At 42.7% G+C, this 20,193-nt stretch overlaps 3 protein-coding genes across 3 annotated transcripts; 2 read left to right on the plus strand and 1 right to left on the minus strand.

Moving 5' to 3' along the window:
* The first annotated feature begins 1,563 nt into the window (after positions 1–1,563).
* Positions 1,564–5,377, plus strand: LOC140314412 (uncharacterized). Its single transcript, XM_072392584.1, has 3 exons — positions 1,564–1,612; positions 2,558–3,035; positions 4,326–5,377. The coding sequence occupies exons 1-3, from the start codon at positions 1,564–1,566 to the stop codon at positions 4,669–4,671; spliced, it is 873 nt and encodes a 290-aa protein (XP_072248685.1). The 3' UTR covers positions 4,672–5,377.
* An 829-nt stretch (positions 5,378–6,206) lies between these two features.
* ints4 (integrator complex subunit 4) lies at positions 6,207–16,305 on the plus strand. Its single transcript, XM_072391895.1, has 24 exons — positions 6,207–6,330; positions 6,940–7,134; positions 7,244–7,361; positions 7,782–7,888; positions 7,971–8,085; positions 8,279–8,364; positions 8,450–8,500; positions 8,889–8,977; positions 9,238–9,358; positions 9,528–9,599; positions 9,725–9,899; positions 10,013–10,218; positions 10,302–10,444; positions 11,137–11,252; positions 11,726–11,859; positions 13,389–13,555; positions 13,680–13,773; positions 13,848–13,928; positions 14,057–14,187; positions 14,265–14,324; positions 14,572–14,731; positions 14,812–14,955; positions 15,628–15,748; positions 15,878–16,305. Exons 1-24 carry the CDS (start codon positions 6,277–6,279, stop codon positions 16,072–16,074), a joined length of 2,937 nt encoding a protein of 978 aa, XP_072247996.1. The 5' UTR covers positions 6,207–6,276; the 3' UTR covers positions 16,075–16,305.
* Positions 16,252–19,086, minus strand: aamdc (adipogenesis associated, Mth938 domain containing). Its single transcript, XM_072391896.1, has 4 exons — positions 19,016–19,086; positions 17,638–17,788; positions 17,430–17,525; positions 16,252–17,188 (listed from the first exon to the last, which is right to left on the minus strand). The coding sequence occupies exons 2-4, from the start codon at positions 17,767–17,769 to the stop codon at positions 17,048–17,050; spliced, it is 369 nt and encodes a 122-aa protein (XP_072247997.1). The 5' UTR covers positions 17,770–17,788; positions 19,016–19,086; the 3' UTR covers positions 16,252–17,047.
* Between the last annotated feature and the right edge of the window lie 1,107 nt (positions 19,087–20,193).

A 20,193-nucleotide genomic window follows, 5' to 3' on the forward strand; every position in this document is an offset into this window, starting at 1 on the left:
TTTATAAACCATCAGCAGGCTTTTAAAATCTTTTCTGTGACTGAGTCACAGAGCAACCGCTGCAGCTCCAGATTCGTGCATTGTGGAGTTTTGTTGATAATTGCTCCTGCTCTTTTTAAATATTCCCTGACTCTTCTTTACAGACAGCTTTCAATATTGACTGAGCTGTCAAGTGAAACACAAACAGGTCACAGGAAGAAGGTCGAGAAGCTCTGTGCTAGAATTCAAGGTTAAAGCAAGTTTCCGTCCCTAGACATGCTGCAAGTGTTGAAATGCAGCACACAGCTACTTCCACCACAGAGTGTCACAATTATACATCCTCACAACAACAAAAAAGTGCAGACGAATGCATTTCACACCTTGGATCACATTAACAGTGACACTGATGTGTGACAATCGAAAAATGTCAGAAGGAGAAGGTTTTGTTTATGTTTCATAGAAAACTGCCGGTTTTTCCAGAATCTTCTGCAGACTGAGCAACAGTAGACCCCCCCCCCCAAGAAGAAACAGCTGGAGGAACATGTTGCAGCTAATTAGGTTAATTAGAAACAGGTCAGGAACATGGTTGGATGTAAATGGAGCAACTCAGCGAGTCAGAGTCTCTCAGAAATAAAGAAAAAGTTGAGAAGCAGTTAAACGATATTGCTCCTCAATGTAAAATTGTGAAGACTTTGAATGTTAAATCAACTGCAGCACATAAAAAATTAATTCTGGGTGTCTGTGACCTTCAGGCGCTCAGGAACACGTCCAGGAAAGTATCTGTGAACACAGCTCACTGTAACTTCCACAGATGGAGGTTAAAGCTCCATCAAGCAGAGAAGAAGCCACACGTGAACATGATCAGGAAACTCTGCCATCTTCTCTGGACCAAAGCTCATTTATTTTATTTTTATTAACCTTTATTTATACAGGTAAAATCTCATTGAGACCCACGGTCTCATTTGCAAGAGAAACCTGTTAATTTAATTTAAAATGGACTGAAGCAGAGTGGAAACTGTTCTGTGGTCACATGGATCAAAACTTGTAATTCTTCAAAACACGGACCTGTCATCAAATTCATGGCATGGTCATTTCTTCAGGAAACGGGTCAAATGATTCCTTTAGGACAACAGATTTAACTTTTAAGAACAAACAAAATATGAGTTTTTACAACGAGAGGAGAGAAAGATCATACAGCAGAGAAGTTATTCAAGATGAAATAATACTGAAAAATACAGAAATCAAACATGAACATCATCTTATTGAGTCAATATTCTGCTTTATGTGTATGTTTCTTAATTAAAGATTTAAAATTCTGCAAACTAAAGCAGAAGCAGAACATGTCTTAAATGAGTGTGTTCCTGTTGCATTCATCAACAAAGCAGGCATCATTTAATGTGTGCCAAGTTCCAGCAGAAAACTCCTTTTCATAATCTGAATATTTCATAGATGATGCTGAGAAACTGCAAGCCTGCTGGCGGTGAAGCTGAGCGTCCTCTTCAGCTGAGACCAACACAGGAAATGAAGACACCCTGGTAGCGCGAGTGGCTGCAGCTGAGTTTTGTTCGAGGTGAAATCTCAAACATGACGGACATAATGACAGTTCTGCTACTCGCCAGTCTGCTCCCTGGAGGTAAGCTTTGATTTATGTGTTGAATTTGGTCCGGCTTTGGTTCTGGACAGTGGTGTCGGATGTTTTCAGAGATTTTGCTAAAACAGAAAAGTGAAAATTCGGTCTGACGAGGATCGAGTTACAGAAAGTGGAAACATGAAAGTATGATTAGGAAACTGCACTTAGTTCTAAGTTCTGCAGTGAAAGCACTGAGCCTGTAACTCCGATGCTATCAGCGTGTTTTCATTTATATAAAAGCAGTATTTTACAGGTTTATTCATATTGTGGTGGAGCCCAAAGTTTCTGGTAAAATCTATTCTAGTCCAAAACTCTAAATGATCAAACTGACTGAAAAGCAGGAGATTTTCACAGATGAAGAGTTGATATTTCTACATGAAAAAAATGACTAATAGTGTCTGATTAAACTTATGAATCACATATGAATCCATGACACAGCATCCCGCAGCATTTCAGTCGCTCCTGGTTCATTTCGTGAGTAAATAAATCTGTCAAAGGTGAAAAGTACAATTCCCTATGAAATATATTGGATTATGGAAGTAAAAAAATCAGAAACTGGTACTTGAGTGAAAGTATTTGGTTTTGTTCCAGCACTATTTACTAAATTCTTCCATTTTTCAATTTATTTTACGCTTCTCAACATCCCCGAATATGCTTTCGTTATTCCAGAAAAACCAATAATTAATGTTGCTTTTCTCCGTCAGCAGCAGCTGATACACAGAAGTACCAGAAGGATTAATATAATAGTTTAAGTCATTAAGTTTGAGATAAACATCTAAAGCATCAAAAGTGAGAGTACTTATTCTTGACAAATATCCCTTGTAGATTATTTTGGAGTTAAGTGACACAATTTGATGAGATTGAGCTGAAAAGATTGAGGCTAAATGTGAAAAATAGTGTGCAGCTGGAGTGCTTTTACTATCTGGAATCTCATGGTGTTGCCACCAGGTGCGAGAAGCCAAAAGGACGCTGTGTTTGTGTACAGCATTCTTGGAGGTGAGGCCCTCCTTCCTTGCACCAAACTGGTCGCCGCCGACTGCTCGGCCATCACCTGGACCTTCTTCAAAGGGGGCCAGGTGCGCTACACGGAGGAGGTGAGCGAGGGGCGGGTGAAGGCCGACTCAGACAAGGCCGGCCGGATGACCGTCACATCCAACTGCTCCATCACCATTCGTGACCTCACCGTGGAAGACTCCGGCTCCTACGTCTGCCTGCACCAGCAGCAGGCCCTCACTGACGTCTACCTTTCCCTCCTCACCGTCACATCGCCCTCCGCCATCACCGAGCTGCAGCCTGGAGGGAACCTCGTCCTCAGCTGCATCCTCTTCACTTACTACGATGCGGGGAGCTGCAAGTCGTACTCCAGCGGAGTGTTCAGCCTGCGCTGGCAGAAGGAGGAAAGGACCCTGCTGCCCGATGACAGAAGGTAGTTTGTTCTCTGTTCGTATAAAAACTGAATAAAGATGTTAACGGGAAGGAAAAAAAACACAAGATGGTAAACTTAACATTTAGGCCTGACAGGTGGAAAATGAGAGATTGGAAAACCAAAAACTGACTTAAAAGATCAAAACAACAGAATTTCTTTTCTATACTCTTCCATTTCTCTTGAATGACAACAAATCAAATCGAAATACCAAAGACAACAAATGTTAAGCAGACTTTCAACAGTCTCCTTTGGCTTCTGCACAAGAAATAGATCATAAAAATACATTTAAATGAAAATAATTTGATAAAAAGAAGGACGAAACACAGTAGCAAAGATAAAAAAAAACAATAATAGAGCATATTAATTTCACAAATCAAAATATCAGAATATATTTAAAAAAATGGCATTTTATAAAACAAAACAGACAACCCAGCATTGAGTAAAAAAAGGACTTCAGGCTAAACAATGTTCCACAGAGCACAGGAGAGAAATCACAGCTTCATTTCACAAACATTAGTATCAGCTGTATTTATTCATTTATTGATCACATAATACAACATTTAAGAAGCAAAGCAGAAAAAACATTCAAGAAGACACAATACATCAGCTTAAGTGGGTCTGAACCCTGCACCACCCGTCTCCTCAGCTCTAACTCCACTCTAAAAACACCTCACAGGTTGGAATTTATCAGGAAAATATGAACATCCTTAGCTGAAATGCTCCCATGTTTCCTCAATGCTTCCTCTGATCTTTTAACATTTTTCTGAGGACACCAGGGAAAGTACACAGTGTGAGGATGGGAATTAACAGTGAACTCTCACCAATGACCTTTTGTTTCGCCACAACCAAGAAATATTGTCACCATCTTTTACTCAAAGTGAAACATTGTTTTTTGTGACAGTTCATCTCGGCTTCTGTCGTGTTTTGCATGTTCTTGCTGAGTTGTCTTTGGTTTCGTTGTGTTTAACGTTGTTTTTTTTACCTCCGAGACAGAAGTAGCTCAAACATAATCGCTTCAAACAGTGGATCATTCCACATCTGTGTCCGTCACACTTTTATCTTATCGACTAACTTTGTTTGGAGAACCAAAGCGTTGCCTAAAAGCTGAGCATCAGTTAGAAACACTGTCACAGACTCTATTTGGAGCTGCAGGTTGCTGTTTGTTTCTAACTGATAATCAGCTAATATTAAGCTTCGGTTCTCCCAACAAAGTTGGTCGATAAGATAAAAGATTTGACACAAAATGAAGAACACACTGACCAAAGTTTGGGTGATCTCCCCTCTATGCAGGTACCAGCTGATTGAAAACACACGCTGTAACATCACTTTGGTCACAAAGCTGCAGATGGAGGACAATAACAGAAGGTGGAGGTGTCAGGTCAACAGCACTGAAACCAGCACGGCTACATTTCTGGACTTCAAATCCTCCTTTTTGTTTCAAAACACCCCCACAGCCCCACAGACTCCAGAACCTTCGGTCAGCACCGAGTGCTCTGTCCAGCTGCCCATCAGCCGCATCGTGCTGTGTGTGGCTCTGCCGCTCATGCTGAGCATCGTGGGAATCTTCACCTGGAAGGTAGATCAAAAGAGGGCCAAGACGTCCGCGGCTGTCTTCGAGCTGCAGGAAGTTCACTAACTTGACTGTTCTGTTATTTGGCCTCATTAAAAAGAATAGTGGCTCTGAATGTGTTGTATTACAATTCAGATTCTGACCCACAACCTTACGTCTCATCTCATACTCATGATTTTATAACTGTGTGGTCACAGGATGGATTTCTGTCATGTCGTACTTTTTCCAAACCAGAAAAATGAAAACAGGTCTGAGTTGTGGGTGAAATTAAGTGTGAAAGTAAATATAGAATTAATAAAAGTTATTTGTTCTCTATGCTGCAGGATTTTGATGCTGTTGGCCTCGTTTTCAAGTGTTTAACACACACTGGAGGTAGCTTAAAGCAAAAGTCTTCACCTTATAAGCAAATTACAAGCATGTTAAAGCAGGAGGAACACAAACGTATGGGTGGCAATCTGCCATATTTTACACGCACCTTTAAATGATTTAACATGTATTTTAACAAGTTTTTTTTCTGAATATCAAGTCATCAACTTTCATTTAATTATTTAATTGTAATTCCCAACTATGACTGAGCAGCTGATCTTTTCTTCTCTCATCATGTGATAGTCAGAAGGGCTTCCCGCGTAAAGCTGCTTCAGTTGTATTAAATAGATGTAGAACAGGTTCCAGCGGCAGTTGTATTAGTGGTAGTGGAGTTTAGATTTATTGGATGCACTTTTAATCTATCAATTAAAGGCAGAGATGATGAGTAGGAAAGATTAACTTTCTCCTTTTTACTTTGTGATGTAGCAATGTTGGTGTGACACGTTGGTTTAAAAAGACCGCTTGAATAAATTGACATTTTAAATCAAACTGATCCTTTTCAGATGTCTTTGTGGTCATTTTTGTAACCTGTTATCATGCTTGTTACCAGAGTTCTTTATACTTTATGTATGACCGTTTAAATCTTTTTTTAAAAATACATATTTTAATTTTAAGTTTCTAATCAACTTAATTAAAAAGAGAGCTAATCAGGTGTTATTAGATAACTAACATAAAATCAGTTGGCTGCTATCTATCTATCTATCTATCTATCTATCTATCTATCTATCTATCTATCTATCTATCTATCTATCTATCTATCTATCTATCTATCTTTATAAGTATATATTTTTTTTCTGGCAAAATCACATAAAAAGACATCTGAGATCAGCCTGGCTCAGTGGAAAAGTGCCGAAGGTTTACCATATTTTATAAAATAGAAACATACAATTGTGTGGTAGACATGCACATCATATAGTTGAATAAGGTAACTCACAGTCACTTAATATAATTTCTTATGGATTATACATACATGTATAATTAATACTTATACATCTAAGACTTCCTGAGTATAGATAGATAGATAGATAGATAGATAGATAGATAGATAGATAGATAGATAGATAGATAGATAGATAGATAGATAGATAGATAGATAGATAGATAGATAGATAGATAGATAGATAGATAGATAGATAGATAGATAGATAGATAGATAGATAGATAGATAGATAGATAGATAGATAGATAGAGTCAGGTGTAATTTACCAAACGCGTTTTAGTTCTCAAACCGTAGTTACGGAAAGAGTGTAGGGACAATTCTGTACTCTGAATGAGACAGCTTAAGGCATTTAGCTTTCCCTGGAAATGGCAGCGCATTTGAAAAAGCGGGTTTATGAGGAGTTTTCCAAAGTTGTCCAGGTGAGCACATTAAATCGTAATTCCGTCGCGCGAAGTTGATCCGTGAGCTAAATGCTGGAGATGCGGCTACACGCTAACTAGCTTGTTCGCTAATCCAAGTAGCCAACAGCCTACTGTTCACAGTCACAACACACACCCTCCCTGTGGCGTGTTGCTTCATTCTCCACGAAGCTACTGTTTAAACTTGACTTAGGATGTTTGTTGTCGTTTATGTGACGAAATTTACCTGAACTCTAGCGATTTCAGACCGAGTTAGTTAGCTCCTGCTAACGATGGCTACCGGCTGACTGCAAAATGGGTGCTAATATTTGATTATCAGTGTTTTCTTTCTGCATAAACTGTACCAACAGTTATAATTTGTCCTTCCTGTCTTTAACTGTGGTTATTACACCATGTTTACTCAGTACACTCATGAGATGTGCAGCAGAACAAATACACCAAATCCTGTTCTCATCCATTTACACTGACAACAAATGAGGTGAAAGGTCAGATTTCCACAGATGTTAGTTTTAAAAGTATGAAACTGTGGGGAAAATCGCGAACAAGCTGCAGTAACTTGTGTTGACGCTTGTGCAGTGCAGACGTTCTCAGTTCTGTGTGTCTGTACAGATTCCCCATGAAGAAGCTCCAGCCAAGAAGCTGCGTCTGTCCAAACCCAGTAAGTCTGCAGCGCTGCACATTGACCTCTGTAAAGCCACCAACCCCACAGATGCCCTGCAGTACCTGCTGCAGTTTGCACGCAAGCCTGTGGAGGCGGAGAGTGTGGAGGGTGTGATCAGGATCCTTCTGGAGCACTACTACAAGGTGAGGCTAAAACCACAGCCTGCACCGTCTCAGAATCATGTTGATCTGGTTCAGCTTCAGCTGAGATGTACACACAAAACACTTCTAATGTTGATGTTTCCTCTCTCAGGAGACGGATAACTCTGTGAGACTGAAGATCGCCTCTCTGCTGGGCCTGCTGTCCAAAACACACAGCTTCAGCCCCGACTGCATCGTTGATGACGCCATTAACACACTCAGCAATGAGAGTGAGTCCCATTGACTGTTTACACTACTGATTATTGTTTATGTTTTTATGCATTTAGCAGACGCTTTTATCAAAAATGACTTACAGGTAGGCAGATAGGGTAAGGGGGCCTTGCCTAAGGACCCCTACTGGAGGTAGTAGTACCTTTCATGCAGGGGATTTGAACCCAGGTCACCCACATGAAAGGTGGCAATCTTACTGCTACACTATCGATTATCATTATATTCCTTAATGTCAAGTTTCTGTCGTCTTAGTTTTAGGAATATATGTGGATTTTCTGTAGGAGTGCAGTGTAAGATACCATAAAAGGAGAAAAAACCCCTACTTATTTACACTTTAACATGAAAACAGATTATATTAACTGTTAGCTGTCACATTGAACCTGAATGCTGTTTGTTCATGAGTCTCTTTATGGCGACAGAGTCCCATCAGGTCCTCGCCCAGCTGCTGGACACCCTGCTGGTCATCGGAACACAGCTGCCTGAGAGTCCTGCCGTCAGACTGAGGCTCATAGAGGTGGCTTGCAAGGTAACACACACACAGTTAATGGACTGTACTTATCACTAAGCTTTATGAGCTCAAGGACAACAAACTCCTTCCTTCCTTTTAGCATCTGTCTGATACCTATTTCGGGGTGAGAAACAAGTGTCTGCAGCTCCTGGGATGCCTTGGCATGGTCGACACTCCTCTGACTAAAGACAACGAGGGGCCGAGCACATCTTTAGGTCAGAACCATCGCTCAGTGTATTAAGATTTAAAATATATAAGAAGATATTTACAATACCTATAAAACTAAACTTCACAAATAGGTTTGAGGATACTTTTTTTTTTATAATTATAACGTCTTTGACTTAATTATGGGTCATGATTGTGTTCTGATCCGTTGTATTATTGTGGTTTATTTGTATTAAACTCCAGGAGGAGTGAGGGATGTCCAGAGTATCATAAGCGACTACTTTTCAGACCAGGACCCCAGAGTCCGCACTGCAGCCATAAAAGCCATGGTAGGACACAGCAAAACACACCAAAAGCTAACCAAAACATAGCCAGTGTCACATGTATGTAAGTCAGTCCCTGTTTGTCTTCCAGCTGCAGCTTCATGAGCGAGGAATGAAGATCAATCAGATCATTTATGAGCAGGTACAGGCTCTCTTTGTTTTTACCACAACCTGTGTGCTGATTTAAGGAGAATATCTCTGTGGGAGGTTTAAGCTGCATTTCCACCACAGGAACTTTGTCCAGTGACTGGGGAAACTTCTGGAGGGTTTTCCACTACAGGTGGCAGTTATTTACAGAGTCAACCGTTTCTGACCCACTCCCAGCATCCTGTTTCCACCGTCTCTCCACCAGAACTTGAAACCTTAAGTTATTAATGCTTGTAGACACAACATTTAAACTCAGCTGTGCAGGAAAATGCAGTCTGAAGGGACACATTAGCTCCATGGGAGTAAAAAATAGTGTGGGACACGCAGTATTAAACACCAAGAGCTGTGAAAGAAGCCTGATGATGTATTTTGTGTGTTTGCAGGCCTGTAGGTTGCTGTCAGATGATTATGAGCAGGTCCGCTCTGCAGCAGTGCAGATGGTTTGGGTGCTCAGCCAGCTGTACCCAGAAAGGTGAGGACGCAGACATTCAAAAGGGTTTTCTGTCACTACAGCTGTGCAGTTTGCTCCTTTCTCTTCACCAACAACAGGAGAAGTGTTTGAGCACTGAGGAGCAGAAATGACAGTAAAATCAGACTTGTTTGGATGCAGCGTCCCAGCTTAAAGTGCTGCAAAGTCTTTGGAAAAGCTTTTCCTGTGATGCTTTTTGATTAAAAAGTTTCTTTGTTCGCCATCAGTTTGACCTGTGGTTACTGTTCTCTCTGTCCAATCAGCATCGTCCCCATCCCATCGTCCAATGAAGAGATCAGACTGGTTGATGATGCGTTTGGGAAGATCAGTCACATGGTCAGCGACGGCTCCTGGATGGTTCGGGTGCAGGCCGCCAAAACTCTGGTGAGGGTACAAAATCAACGCAATAGACCGTATTCACACATTTAATTTAATTCCTTTAAACATACAAGCATTTCCGTAAATTATACCTGCATCTGCTGGGGAAAAAAACAAACTTTAAGGGAAAGATAAAGTTCACATGTGAAACTCTGATGGTTTTCTTGTGCATCAGGGCTCGATGCTGCAGGTCAGTCCTCACTTTCTGGAGCAAACCTTGGACAAGAAGCTGATGTCGGACCTCAGAGTGAGTAATGTTTGCTCACAGAACACCTATTTTTCATTGAGAATATCCAAGCAGAGTAGAAAATAAGACTGAAGTTCACTCACTGCTTCACCGCGCCCCGCTTATTGTTTCCCTCTTGTGTTCAGAGGAAGCGTACGGCACATGAACGGGCCAAAGAGCTCTTTGCCTCTGGAGAGTTTTCCTCTGGCAGGAAGTGGGCTGATGACGCTCCGAAAGAGAAACTGGACACCAACACAGTCAACCTGATTGCCTCAGGGGCCTGCGGTGCCTTCGTTCACGGGCTGGAAGACGAGATGTTTGGTACTTTTTTTTTGTGGTTTATTTCATAATTGCGTGGGTTCCTGCTTTGGTACAGATGAAGTTCACTGAATCTTTTACAGATTTGATACTCAGACTGTTTTCTTACGCTCCAGAGGTCCGCATTGCAGCGGTGGAGGCACTGTGTCAGCTGGCCCGATCGTCTCCCAGCTTCGCTGAGAAGTGCCTGGACTTCCTGGTCGACATGTTTAACGACGAGATCGAGGAAGTGAGGCTGCAGTCCATCCATGTGCTGAGACAGATCTCCACCCATATAACCCTGAGGGAGGACCAGCTGGACACTGTGCTGGCAGTGTTGGAGGTAAACCAGCTGGAAGCCCAGACCACGGATGTGTTTTTGCATTTCTGAGTGCACGCATTGATGAAGTCGCCGTGTGTGTCCAGGACTCGTCTCGTGACATCAGAGAAGCTCTCCATGAGCTACTGTGTTACACCAATGTCTCCACCAAAGAGTGCATCCAGCTGGCTCTGCTGGAGCTGCTGAAGAACCTCAACAAGTATCCCACCGACCGCAACTCCGTCTGGAAGTAAGACTGAGACCGTTTCCCAAAGTGCCACGAGTTCATTACAAGTGTTTTTCAAATCAAATTCATCACTTTGAACTCTGTGAGATGAGCTTCTGCTGCTGCTCAGCTCGCTGATGTGACACTTCAGAGCTTTTGGTCATCAAAGTACGACACACTTTGTGTTTTATGATCAAAATATGGTTCAAAATATGGTTGAAAATGTGGTTCTTTAAACCTAAATGCAGAAGCAAACCACTTGTTCTGTCTGAAGATATAACAGAGTGTATGTATATATAGAGAGAGAGCCTCTGTCTCTCCTTTGCCTCATACTTCCTGCTCATAAGCTCTCTGTCATTCTCATTCTCACCATCCAGCCATGAACACGAACATGGGAACATGTATCTGCAACGATTTCCAGCTTTTCCTCCACTGATTGAGGCATTTTCATCAGTTAAAAAGACTCCGGTTTAGACTCCAAACAGGACTATTTTTGTGAGCTTGTTTGACAATTGAAAATCAGTGGCAACAGGTCTTATGGAGTCTTTTTGACACAGCATTTACTGTTCAGCCGTAAGAGTTTGCCTTTCAAAGTGAAGGATACCGGCTCTGTGTAAACGCATCACAACCACTAGCTAAGTTCAGGATGATTAGAAGTAGTCCCTTTGCATCAGCTCTGCCTGTCAATGATCGGCTGGTTTCTTCTTGTCCCTCAGATGTCTGAAGTTCCTGGGCTCTCGCCACCCAACGCTGGTGTTGCCAGTGGTTCCTGAACTGCTCAGCACGCATCCATATTTCGACACACCAGAACCTGACATGGACGATCCGGCTTGTATCCTTCATATGTAACCAGACAATAGAGCTGGAAGCACAGCTGCACAGCAGCACAGCTGCAGAGCAGCACAGCTGCAGAGCTGCAGAGCAGCACAGCTGCAGAGCAGCACAGCTGCAGAGCAGCAGCACAGCTGCACAGCAGCACGGCTGCACAGCAGCACAGCTGCAGAGCTGCAGAGCAGCACAGCTGCAGAGCAGCACAGCAGCACAGCAGCACAGCTGCAGAGCTGCAGAGCTGCAGGCTTCTTCTCACATCACTCAGTACATGTGTAACATTTTAATGTTTTTCCTTTTTTGTCATAAAGCACACACTTTTAGATTAAACTTGCAGTTAATAAGTCACCAGAAATCAAGCCGAAACTAATAATCTGAGAAATGAATAAATGAACAACATTTCTGCCGCTTTTCTTTCCAATCGTATTTGCTGCTGTGGTGCCTGTTTGTCTTTCTTGACCGCGGCTTTGATCTCAGACATTGCGGTTCTGGTGTTGGTGTTCAACGCGGCCACGTCGTGTCCCACCATGCCGGCGCTGTTCTCCGACCACACCTTCCGACATTACGCCTACCTGAGGGACAGTCTGTCGCACCTGGTGCCGCCGCTCAGAGTGAGAACCAAAGTCTTAGAACATTTACTCAGGGTTGAATTGTTGCTGCTCATGTCAGAGTTTTTGCTGTTTTCAGCTTGACTAATCGAGGCGTCACGGCACCTTTAGTCCTCTGTCAATTATCTTTTTGATTGATCAATTATTTGAACTTCAGAATAAAAAAAACGACAAAGCAAGATTAATGTCTGAGTGAGGTATGGCGATCCTAAAGTCAGAGTTACTAACTGAGGCTGAACTCATACTCATATATCCTCCTGGTGAGGGTTTTAGATTAAATCGTGTGTGAAACGTTTGATCCGTTCATTGATTCTTTTCCTGATGGTGTCTCAAACATCTAAATGAGGCTGAAACAACAGTTGAGTCATCACAGAGGTATGAAATCTCTGCTGATTGTCAAATAAATGACAGAAAATCAATTATTTAACCCTTAAACCCTTAAAAGCTGTTCTGTGTTTGTCGATGTTCAGCAAACGTTGGTGTTTTCATCGCACAGAAGACGTTTTCCTTTATTTAATCTGCTGAATAGTTCGTTAACAGAAGTAAGAACCTCTTTTGTTTCTGTTATCTTCACTTCATTCATTATTCTGAATGAAGTGTCAGTCCATGGGTGAATTTTGTGTTGCAGACGCATCAAATGACACTTGAACACCCACAGATCCTGAAGAGGAAAACCCGTATTAACAAAGAAAGATCAGAACCACTGTGGGAGCGCCGTTATCTCTGAGCACAGCTTTAGGTTTTATCAAACAGCAGCTTTAGGTTTTTGTTGTTCACCCTCGCAGGAGCTGCCACAAAAGTTCAGTTCTTGGGTGAAAGAGATTTTTGGGCCACATCTGTAACCGGGATGTTGTTGTCAAAGTAGAGTCTGAATCCTTAAAAGTCTTCAGAACATAAATCTCTGAAGAGACAATCTGGCTTACAGAAAGAAGTCAGTAATAGGAGATGAAATTGGAATAAATGAATAATTGGAATGAAATCATTTTAAAACAATGGAATATATATTTTATTGCTTTATTTTTTTTAATAGAAGTAAAACTTAGAATATTGCTTAATGTAAAGTGAATTAAAAAATAATAATAATAATAATAGAAAGTCTTCACTGAAATGTCTCACCTCTAATAGTTTCTGCATTTCGAGCCTGTGATTAGGGCTGAAACAATACGTTAATCTCACGATACGATACAATACGATACGATACACGGCATTCAGCCAACGATTCGATACGATTTAATACACTTACATCATTTTCTGAAATATTTTAAGGGACAGTGTGATTAGACGTCACTGATTGGATGGTGGTCCGACCTTTGAACCGGAAGAACACGACCAGACAAACAGAAACAAACAAACATGTCACAACCGTGTCTTCAGCGTACGCAGACTCATGTTTATGTTGTGAATATTACATCATCAACCTGCTTGTTTTACCTGCTAAACACCATAAAAACAAACACAAATTCTTAAAGGCTTAAATCTGATTCACAGTTTGGATCAGAAGCGCTCACTTCTGTAACCGTTGTGTGTTTTAGTTGCCGGGCAGGAAGCAGGTGTACAGTCTGGACTCTGTGGATTCGGATTGTGGTTCTGGTTCGGTGGAGTCGGCCCAACTCTTCCTCCTGCAAAGTCTCAACAGAGTCAGCACCATCCAGAACCTGGAGACCCCCGGAGCTCAGGACCTGCTGGACCTCACCATACGGTGATCTCACACCTCAGAGCTCTGCTGTAGAAATGTTCTGCTTGTGTGTGGTTCTGTGCCACATCTTCTCATTGTTGTGCGATAATAATCCTAAATAAGCCTTAATCTCCCGTCTGTCCCTCAGAGACCTGCGGCGGCTCGGCGAGCTGCAGACAGAACTCGCCGGAGCGGCTGATTTCTGCGCTACGTACCTGCGCTGCCAGCTGCTGCTCATGAAGGTGGGAGTGTGTGCAGCTGTGTGTGTTACACTTCCAGAACCATGGCTACTAAGTAAGAAGTTGTGTTTGTTCAGGCTCTGCAGGAGAAGCTGTGGAACATGGCCGTCCCTCTCTGCCTCAAACAGAACGTCATGGCCACAGCAGCAGCTCAGCAGGTCGGCACACACACACACACACACACACACACACACACACACACACACACACACACACACACACACACACAAGCATTATTATAGCAATAACTTCATTTTAAGGGACTTTTCTTTTGATGTTTCTATAGATCTTGGAGGAAACCTACAAGTTGGAGTTTCTGTACAGCGGTTTGGAGAGCCGGCAGGTGGCCACTGTTCATCATGTTCGCCTTCAGGCCAAAGCCCTGCAGCTCATTCTGATGGCTCGCTCCAGACAAGGGTCAGCACACACTCTGACAAACACACACTCCTGCATGCATGCAGCAGCGGTCTGTTCAGATGGTCGTTTCTCCTCAGGTTGGATCCTCTCATCAGCAGCTGTGAGAAGTTCCTGCAGGAGGTCGAGTCTTTTCAGAGGTAATATCTTTATCTGTGTGACACTATTCAGAAGAGCCCCAGCTTCAGCATGTTTCTTATCCCTGCTGGTAGGGCAGGTTTCCTGTGCTTTACAGAAGTAAAAGAACTGAGACTGTATTTTCTCAGGAGTTTACTTTGCTGCCAGTGTTGTCATCTCTTGTCCTGGTTTAAATAAAGTTTTAGCTGAGCTTCAGTTAGGATTTCTCCTGCTCGTGGGTTCAGTTCAGCTCCTCCCTGCACACTCCAGGCTGTTCCAGACAGAGCGGCCCCACCTCCAGGACAGCTTCGTGGATAAGCTTTTAGACGTAATGCCCCGGCTGTCGTCCTGTAAACCAGTGGAAATGGTGAAGATCCTCCAAACTACCCTCAGACAGAGCGGCCTGCTGCAGCTCAAGCTGCCCGAACAGGTGGAATAAACAGGGAAATTCTGAAAGAATCTGTTTTTACACCCAGTAATGGCTTTGGTAACCGAGTTTCTTCATAACAGATCCATCAGGCCACAGCCACCATCATAGAGCCGACGGGGGAGTCGGACAACCCGCTCAGGTTCACGTCCGGCCTGGTGGTGGCGCTAGACATCGATGCCACGTTGGAGCATGTCCAGGACCCGCAGAACACTGTGAAAGTGCAGGTCAGTTTGATGCCCAGCTAAGCTCCGAGCCTGTTTGTGTTGGTTTTAACATCCGTCCGGGGAAGCGGATCAGAAGCGGACTGCTTCCAGTGTGAGTTCACACCTGCAGTCAGAGCTGTGGAAGCATGTTGGCAGCAGGTGCCTCAGTTTCTCAGGAATCCTGCAGACTGCGGCTGTTCTTTTCCTCTCCCAAATTCAAAATGTGTTGCTGAATTTGGAGCTTCGCTGGAAAAAGCTTGACTTGAATGAGTTGGATGAGGTTGAGCGAAGATAGAAAGAAAAGTTCCACCTCTGTTGTCTATCAGAACGTGTTCTGGTTTGGTCTAAAAGTCCAACAAACACTTCAGCTCTGCTTGAAATGCAGAGCTGCATAACAGCCGACTTCCACTGAGATCGGCTCACTTACAATCCTGCCAGCAAATGCACAGTAATTCCAGCGGTGAGAGTTTTCATTAAAGAATGTGTCTGTTTATCAAAGCTAAGACAGCTGGATGCTAATTTTGCTGCTGCTTCCTGCTTTATAGACACAAGAAGTCTGAATTTACAGACTGAAGAGGCTTTGATTGAAGTTGTTTGTCCTTTGACTGGTTGGTGATGAGCCTCTTGTCTAATTCAAATGAAAAGTTTCACCTTTGACCTGCTGGCTGAGTCGCCTGCTTTCTGTTCCTGTAGGTTCTGTATCCAGATGGCCAGAGTCATGTGATCCATCCCAAACCCGGTGACTTCAGAAAACCTGGGCCTGACAGGCACAGACTCATCACACAGGTGTACCTCTCACACACAGCGTGGACAGGTCAGTATCAAACGTTTCTTTCCCCATCTTCTTTAAACCCGACCTGAAAGATCTTCCCTGCGTTCTCGCTGTTCTCCAGCATCAGCAGCACAAAAGCTCCCGACATCATTGTTTTTCTGCCTCTCTCAGAGCCGTCTCAGATTGAGGTGCGCCTCCTGCTGGCCTACAGCTCCTCCTCAGGCTCCCTCTCCTCCGCCTCCAACAACAAGCCAGCATGGAGCGACAGCATCGACACCCTGCCGCCAGCAGAGGGCGCTGTTGAGGGAACAATTCCGTTCAGCAAACCGGTTAAAGTCTACATCATGCCCAAACCTGCCCGACGTTAAAGACATCTGGAGAAGCAGCTTCAGCCTTGAATGGTCAGGAAGACGGAGGACTCCGGCTCATCGTCGGCCTACAACTGGAAACCCAAAAGCTGTGCAGAGAAGGTGGAACCTTTGTTTTCACACCTTATGTGTGTCAGATTGTAAATTAAATACTTTTCGTAACACGTGACGGAAATTCATTTTTCATACGTTTATTCTGTGCAGCAAAAATAAAAATAAATAAATGTTCACTCTTACAAAAATAACTCAATCTTTCACATCTTTTTTTGTCATATAAAGAAATAGAGTATCACATCTTAAGTTTGATTTAAACATTTATGTTGAACTGAATTGAGTCCAGTGTGTGTAAAACATCTGGAGTCAAACACTCAAAGGCCTTCTGAGGTGCTGCTGTGTGAGTTTTAAACAAAAATCATTCAAAACAAATCAAAACTGATCAGAAATCTTCTTAAAAGCTCAAAGTTCCTGAATCTCCTTTTAATTTCCACAGCAGAGTCAAAGCAGCGGGACTTTTAACTAATTAAGCTGCTGATTTCTAAAAGGATGCTTGGATTTGTGTGTTTGCAGGTGTAGTTTTTCAAAGCTGAAGAAGAGTTAAACGATCCTACAGAGCACCCCGGCTATCAGTCGCTGCGAGTAAAACCCTAAACCTTTACAGAGGATTGCTTTATAAGCTGGGAAACAGTGGCAATCCTGCTTTTAGATGCTGATAGAACTGCAAGTTGTGGAATTAGTTCCTCTGGAAGGTTCCTACTGAGGACCTGCATCTAATGAGTTTCTACAGGTGTTTGTCTGGTTTCCAGATTCAAAGCTGAAGATGACCCAAAGAGTTCATCCTCGCAGAAATTCAGTGCTGCTGAGAAAAGCTCAGAGCGAGTTAGCAAGCCAGCTGTGTGTGAATAAGCTGCTAAATGGATGCCCCGTCCTCTCTGTAGATCATCTGAGCAGGAACATTAAGGCAAGCACGAGGTCATCAACAGGTGGAGTGGAAGACCCCGCCCACTTTGGCGCCCTGGACAGCCAGTTTGTTGTATTCAGCCACGGCTTTCTCAGTCTGGAGGACTGTGACGTCGACACCTTTCTGCTTCACAAAGTCCAGAGTGGAGGAGGGAACCTGAGAGGTGAAGACAGCCCAGAAAACACACACATGAGCCCTAAAACAGGAGCGTTACCTGCTCTGTCAGTCAGCTACTTTAACTTCAGCGACTGCCCCCTCACACGGGACCCGAACCCTCCAAAGAACACCCAGAAGAAGACAGATGAGTCTGGAAAAGGGCTCTACCATCAGCACTTCCTGTCTCATGTCTCTGCACCAGGCCAAACTGAATAAACGATTCTTTTTGGAGATGTCTCACCTGCAGAGCCTCGCTCATGCCTCTGCCGATGACCAGCAGGTCGATTCCTTTTTTCAGCACCTCCTCCAGGTCGGCAGGTTGCACTCCTGGGTAATGCTGGACAGAAAGCAGTACATCACAGCCAGGCCTCACAGGAAGAGGGTGGGGGCTTTATAGTCCATCCAACTACTCCTGGAGCGAAGTTGTGTCCATATTCTGGTTTACTCACATCAGTCCCAGTCTCCCTCCAGTCCCAGGCCCGGCTGCCTCCAGGCCAGACCTTACAGTCCTTGTAGCTGGAGGAGCATCCCTTCACCTTCATGTGGCCCCATGAGAGGGAGGCGATCTCTGGAGAGGACATGGTTATGAGGTGCTATCTGCTGGAAGACCGAGAGGAGAAGGGATGAGGACACCGCAGGCAGCACTTCGCCATACAGTAAAAACCCAAACAGGCCTCCTATCTGCAGTGACATTTCAAAGCACTCAGCTGGAATTTCTCCATATGATTAACAGAAATCAGCAGGGATGCGGTGGAGTCTGTTAGGACACGTTTCCTTACGAATACGAGAAGCCAGAGCGGTCCAGCTGTTTGGATCTGAAACAGGGAGGGTACAGGACTCCTGTGGGACAACTCACCCTTTAATGGGCTTTAAAATAAAAAAAGAAAGCTTCCACCATAGGATTCACTCCCAAAATAGGTGTCATAATAAGCCTTTGTTGGAGAAAAGCAGGGTGAAATTTATATTTCTTCATTTCTTTATATTGATCCAGACTTTCTTGTAATCTTTAAAGTGTTTTTTAACCAATAGTTCTGCAGGCTTTCTGAAGAGCTTCCGGTCTAAACCACTTAACAGACATTACAATCCTTTAAGTATAAAAAAAATGCTCCAAACTCAAGTGTGGAGCCGACACATAACAGAAAACTTAGCAAAGAACCAGTTTTAAATTGGATCTTAAGGCACTTTGTTATAAGCATCCTATAGAGATGATTGAATTATGTGCTTAAATGACTGAAAAATTCAAACTTATATGAATAAAAGTCCTTTTGCACTCCATAAAGTAAAAGCGTGGTCCAAAGTTATGGCAAATTGGTGAAAATACTTTGTAAAACCTTTTAACTTAAGTCTAATCTTCTGTGAATACCTCACAATCAACATTATTTTGAAGTATAAGCAGCTTATACTCTAAAAGAACCCATAAGGGGGCAGAACTGAGTGAGTTGTGATCAGGAGGATTTACAATGTGCCAGTATTTGTTCAACTCTGACTCAGATTTATGAATGCCTGACAACATGTTGGAGTGACAGGTGGTTAATTAACGCTGCAGGAATCAGAGGTATTGATGTGCAGTTCTACAGGGGAGAAAAGGGATTAAATCAGCTACAAAAGCCAAAAGTCTCCACTTCTGCTGTTATTAATAGAAGCTGCTGGAAGCTATTTCTGTACCAGACTGACCCGTTTGAGCTCATAACAAACCGTCAAACTCCGTTACTGCATTAATGCAAACGAAGTAGGGTGGTGAATATTAGAAAATGAAGCTGAAAGCATGTATCAGTATGTCAATATAATGTAAAACATGAAGTAAAGAGCTGCGGTGCCGCTGCTTACCCGGAGTCGATGTCAATAACCCGGACACTCCTCCCGGAAGTATTCTTCCTCTTCTGGTTAAAGAATTTATTTTATAAGGGGATATTTTATTTATAGACATGAATCTACACACAGGTCTGGTCTTTATGTTACACACGTGCAGCATAAGGAAACTCAACTGCTTTGTTTCCTTTCTTTTCTAAACTTGACAGCTGTTGATTGGTATTTTTGGTTCATTCTTTACATTTTCCAATCATCTCTGGTTGTTCTGCAATACGAGCCAAAAGCCGCCATATTTGTACTTAGAAGTACCCCCTCTTTACGTTGCACTGGCTAACTGTCCACTCGTTCACTATGAAGGGCACTTTGTAGTGAGTCAGCCATGTAGTGCTGTTCGAAATGTCAACTGAAAATTCTCATTCACTTCCGTCACGTGGTACAGAAGATGGACACTACGTTCGAAACAGACCATCATGCAGTGCGCCCTGGAGTTAGCCGCTAGCAGAACGTGCTAATGTTAGCTATCGATAGATGGCGCTAACGTTCGCTGCTCAATATTGTGATTTTTCTAACCTTTCATAATCCTTTCTTTGTTAATTTGTTATTACGGTATTTATTTATGTATTATTTTGCCTCACGTTGTATTGAGCTTCTCATTTCCTTAAAATTACGTATTTAATATTGTATTTTTACTTTATCATATTTTTATTTATATTCTAAATTAATTGTATTTCTATATTTTACTTTATCTATTTATAAAAAAAACTTCAGTTAACTTCAGTTTTATTTCCCCAAGCCCCCATATTCTTTCCGTAAATATTCTGTATTTCTGGCAATCCCCAATGTCCCAATTTAAGGTTATTTTTACATAATTCTTTATACGTTTCATTGTTCCTGGATTCTTTTCACTTCCTTTACAATTAACTATCGTAAGAGCCTTTTTTCACTGCACTGTGTCAATGATCATCCAAAAGACCTGAGCATCTACGCTAAAATTTTACAAGATTTATTGCATGATAAACCTACATGTTTGTATTTGAAGTCCATTATCAAATTTAACATAAATACATTTGACACACAGATACTGGCAGAGATGAGTAAGTTCCCTTCTTACTTCCCTCTTGTGGTCTCCTGACCTGAGTAATCTTTGCATACTGATTTCATACAGCTAACAACACAGCTGAAACTTCATGTTGTGG

The sequence above is a fragment of the Leuresthes tenuis genome, unplaced genomic scaffold, assembly GCF_036924035.1.
Source record: "Leuresthes tenuis unplaced genomic scaffold, fLeuTen1.0.hap1 SCAF_9, whole genome shotgun sequence".
In the NCBI taxonomy this organism is placed as follows: Eukaryota; Metazoa; Chordata; class Actinopteri; order Atheriniformes; family Atherinopsidae; genus Leuresthes; species Leuresthes tenuis.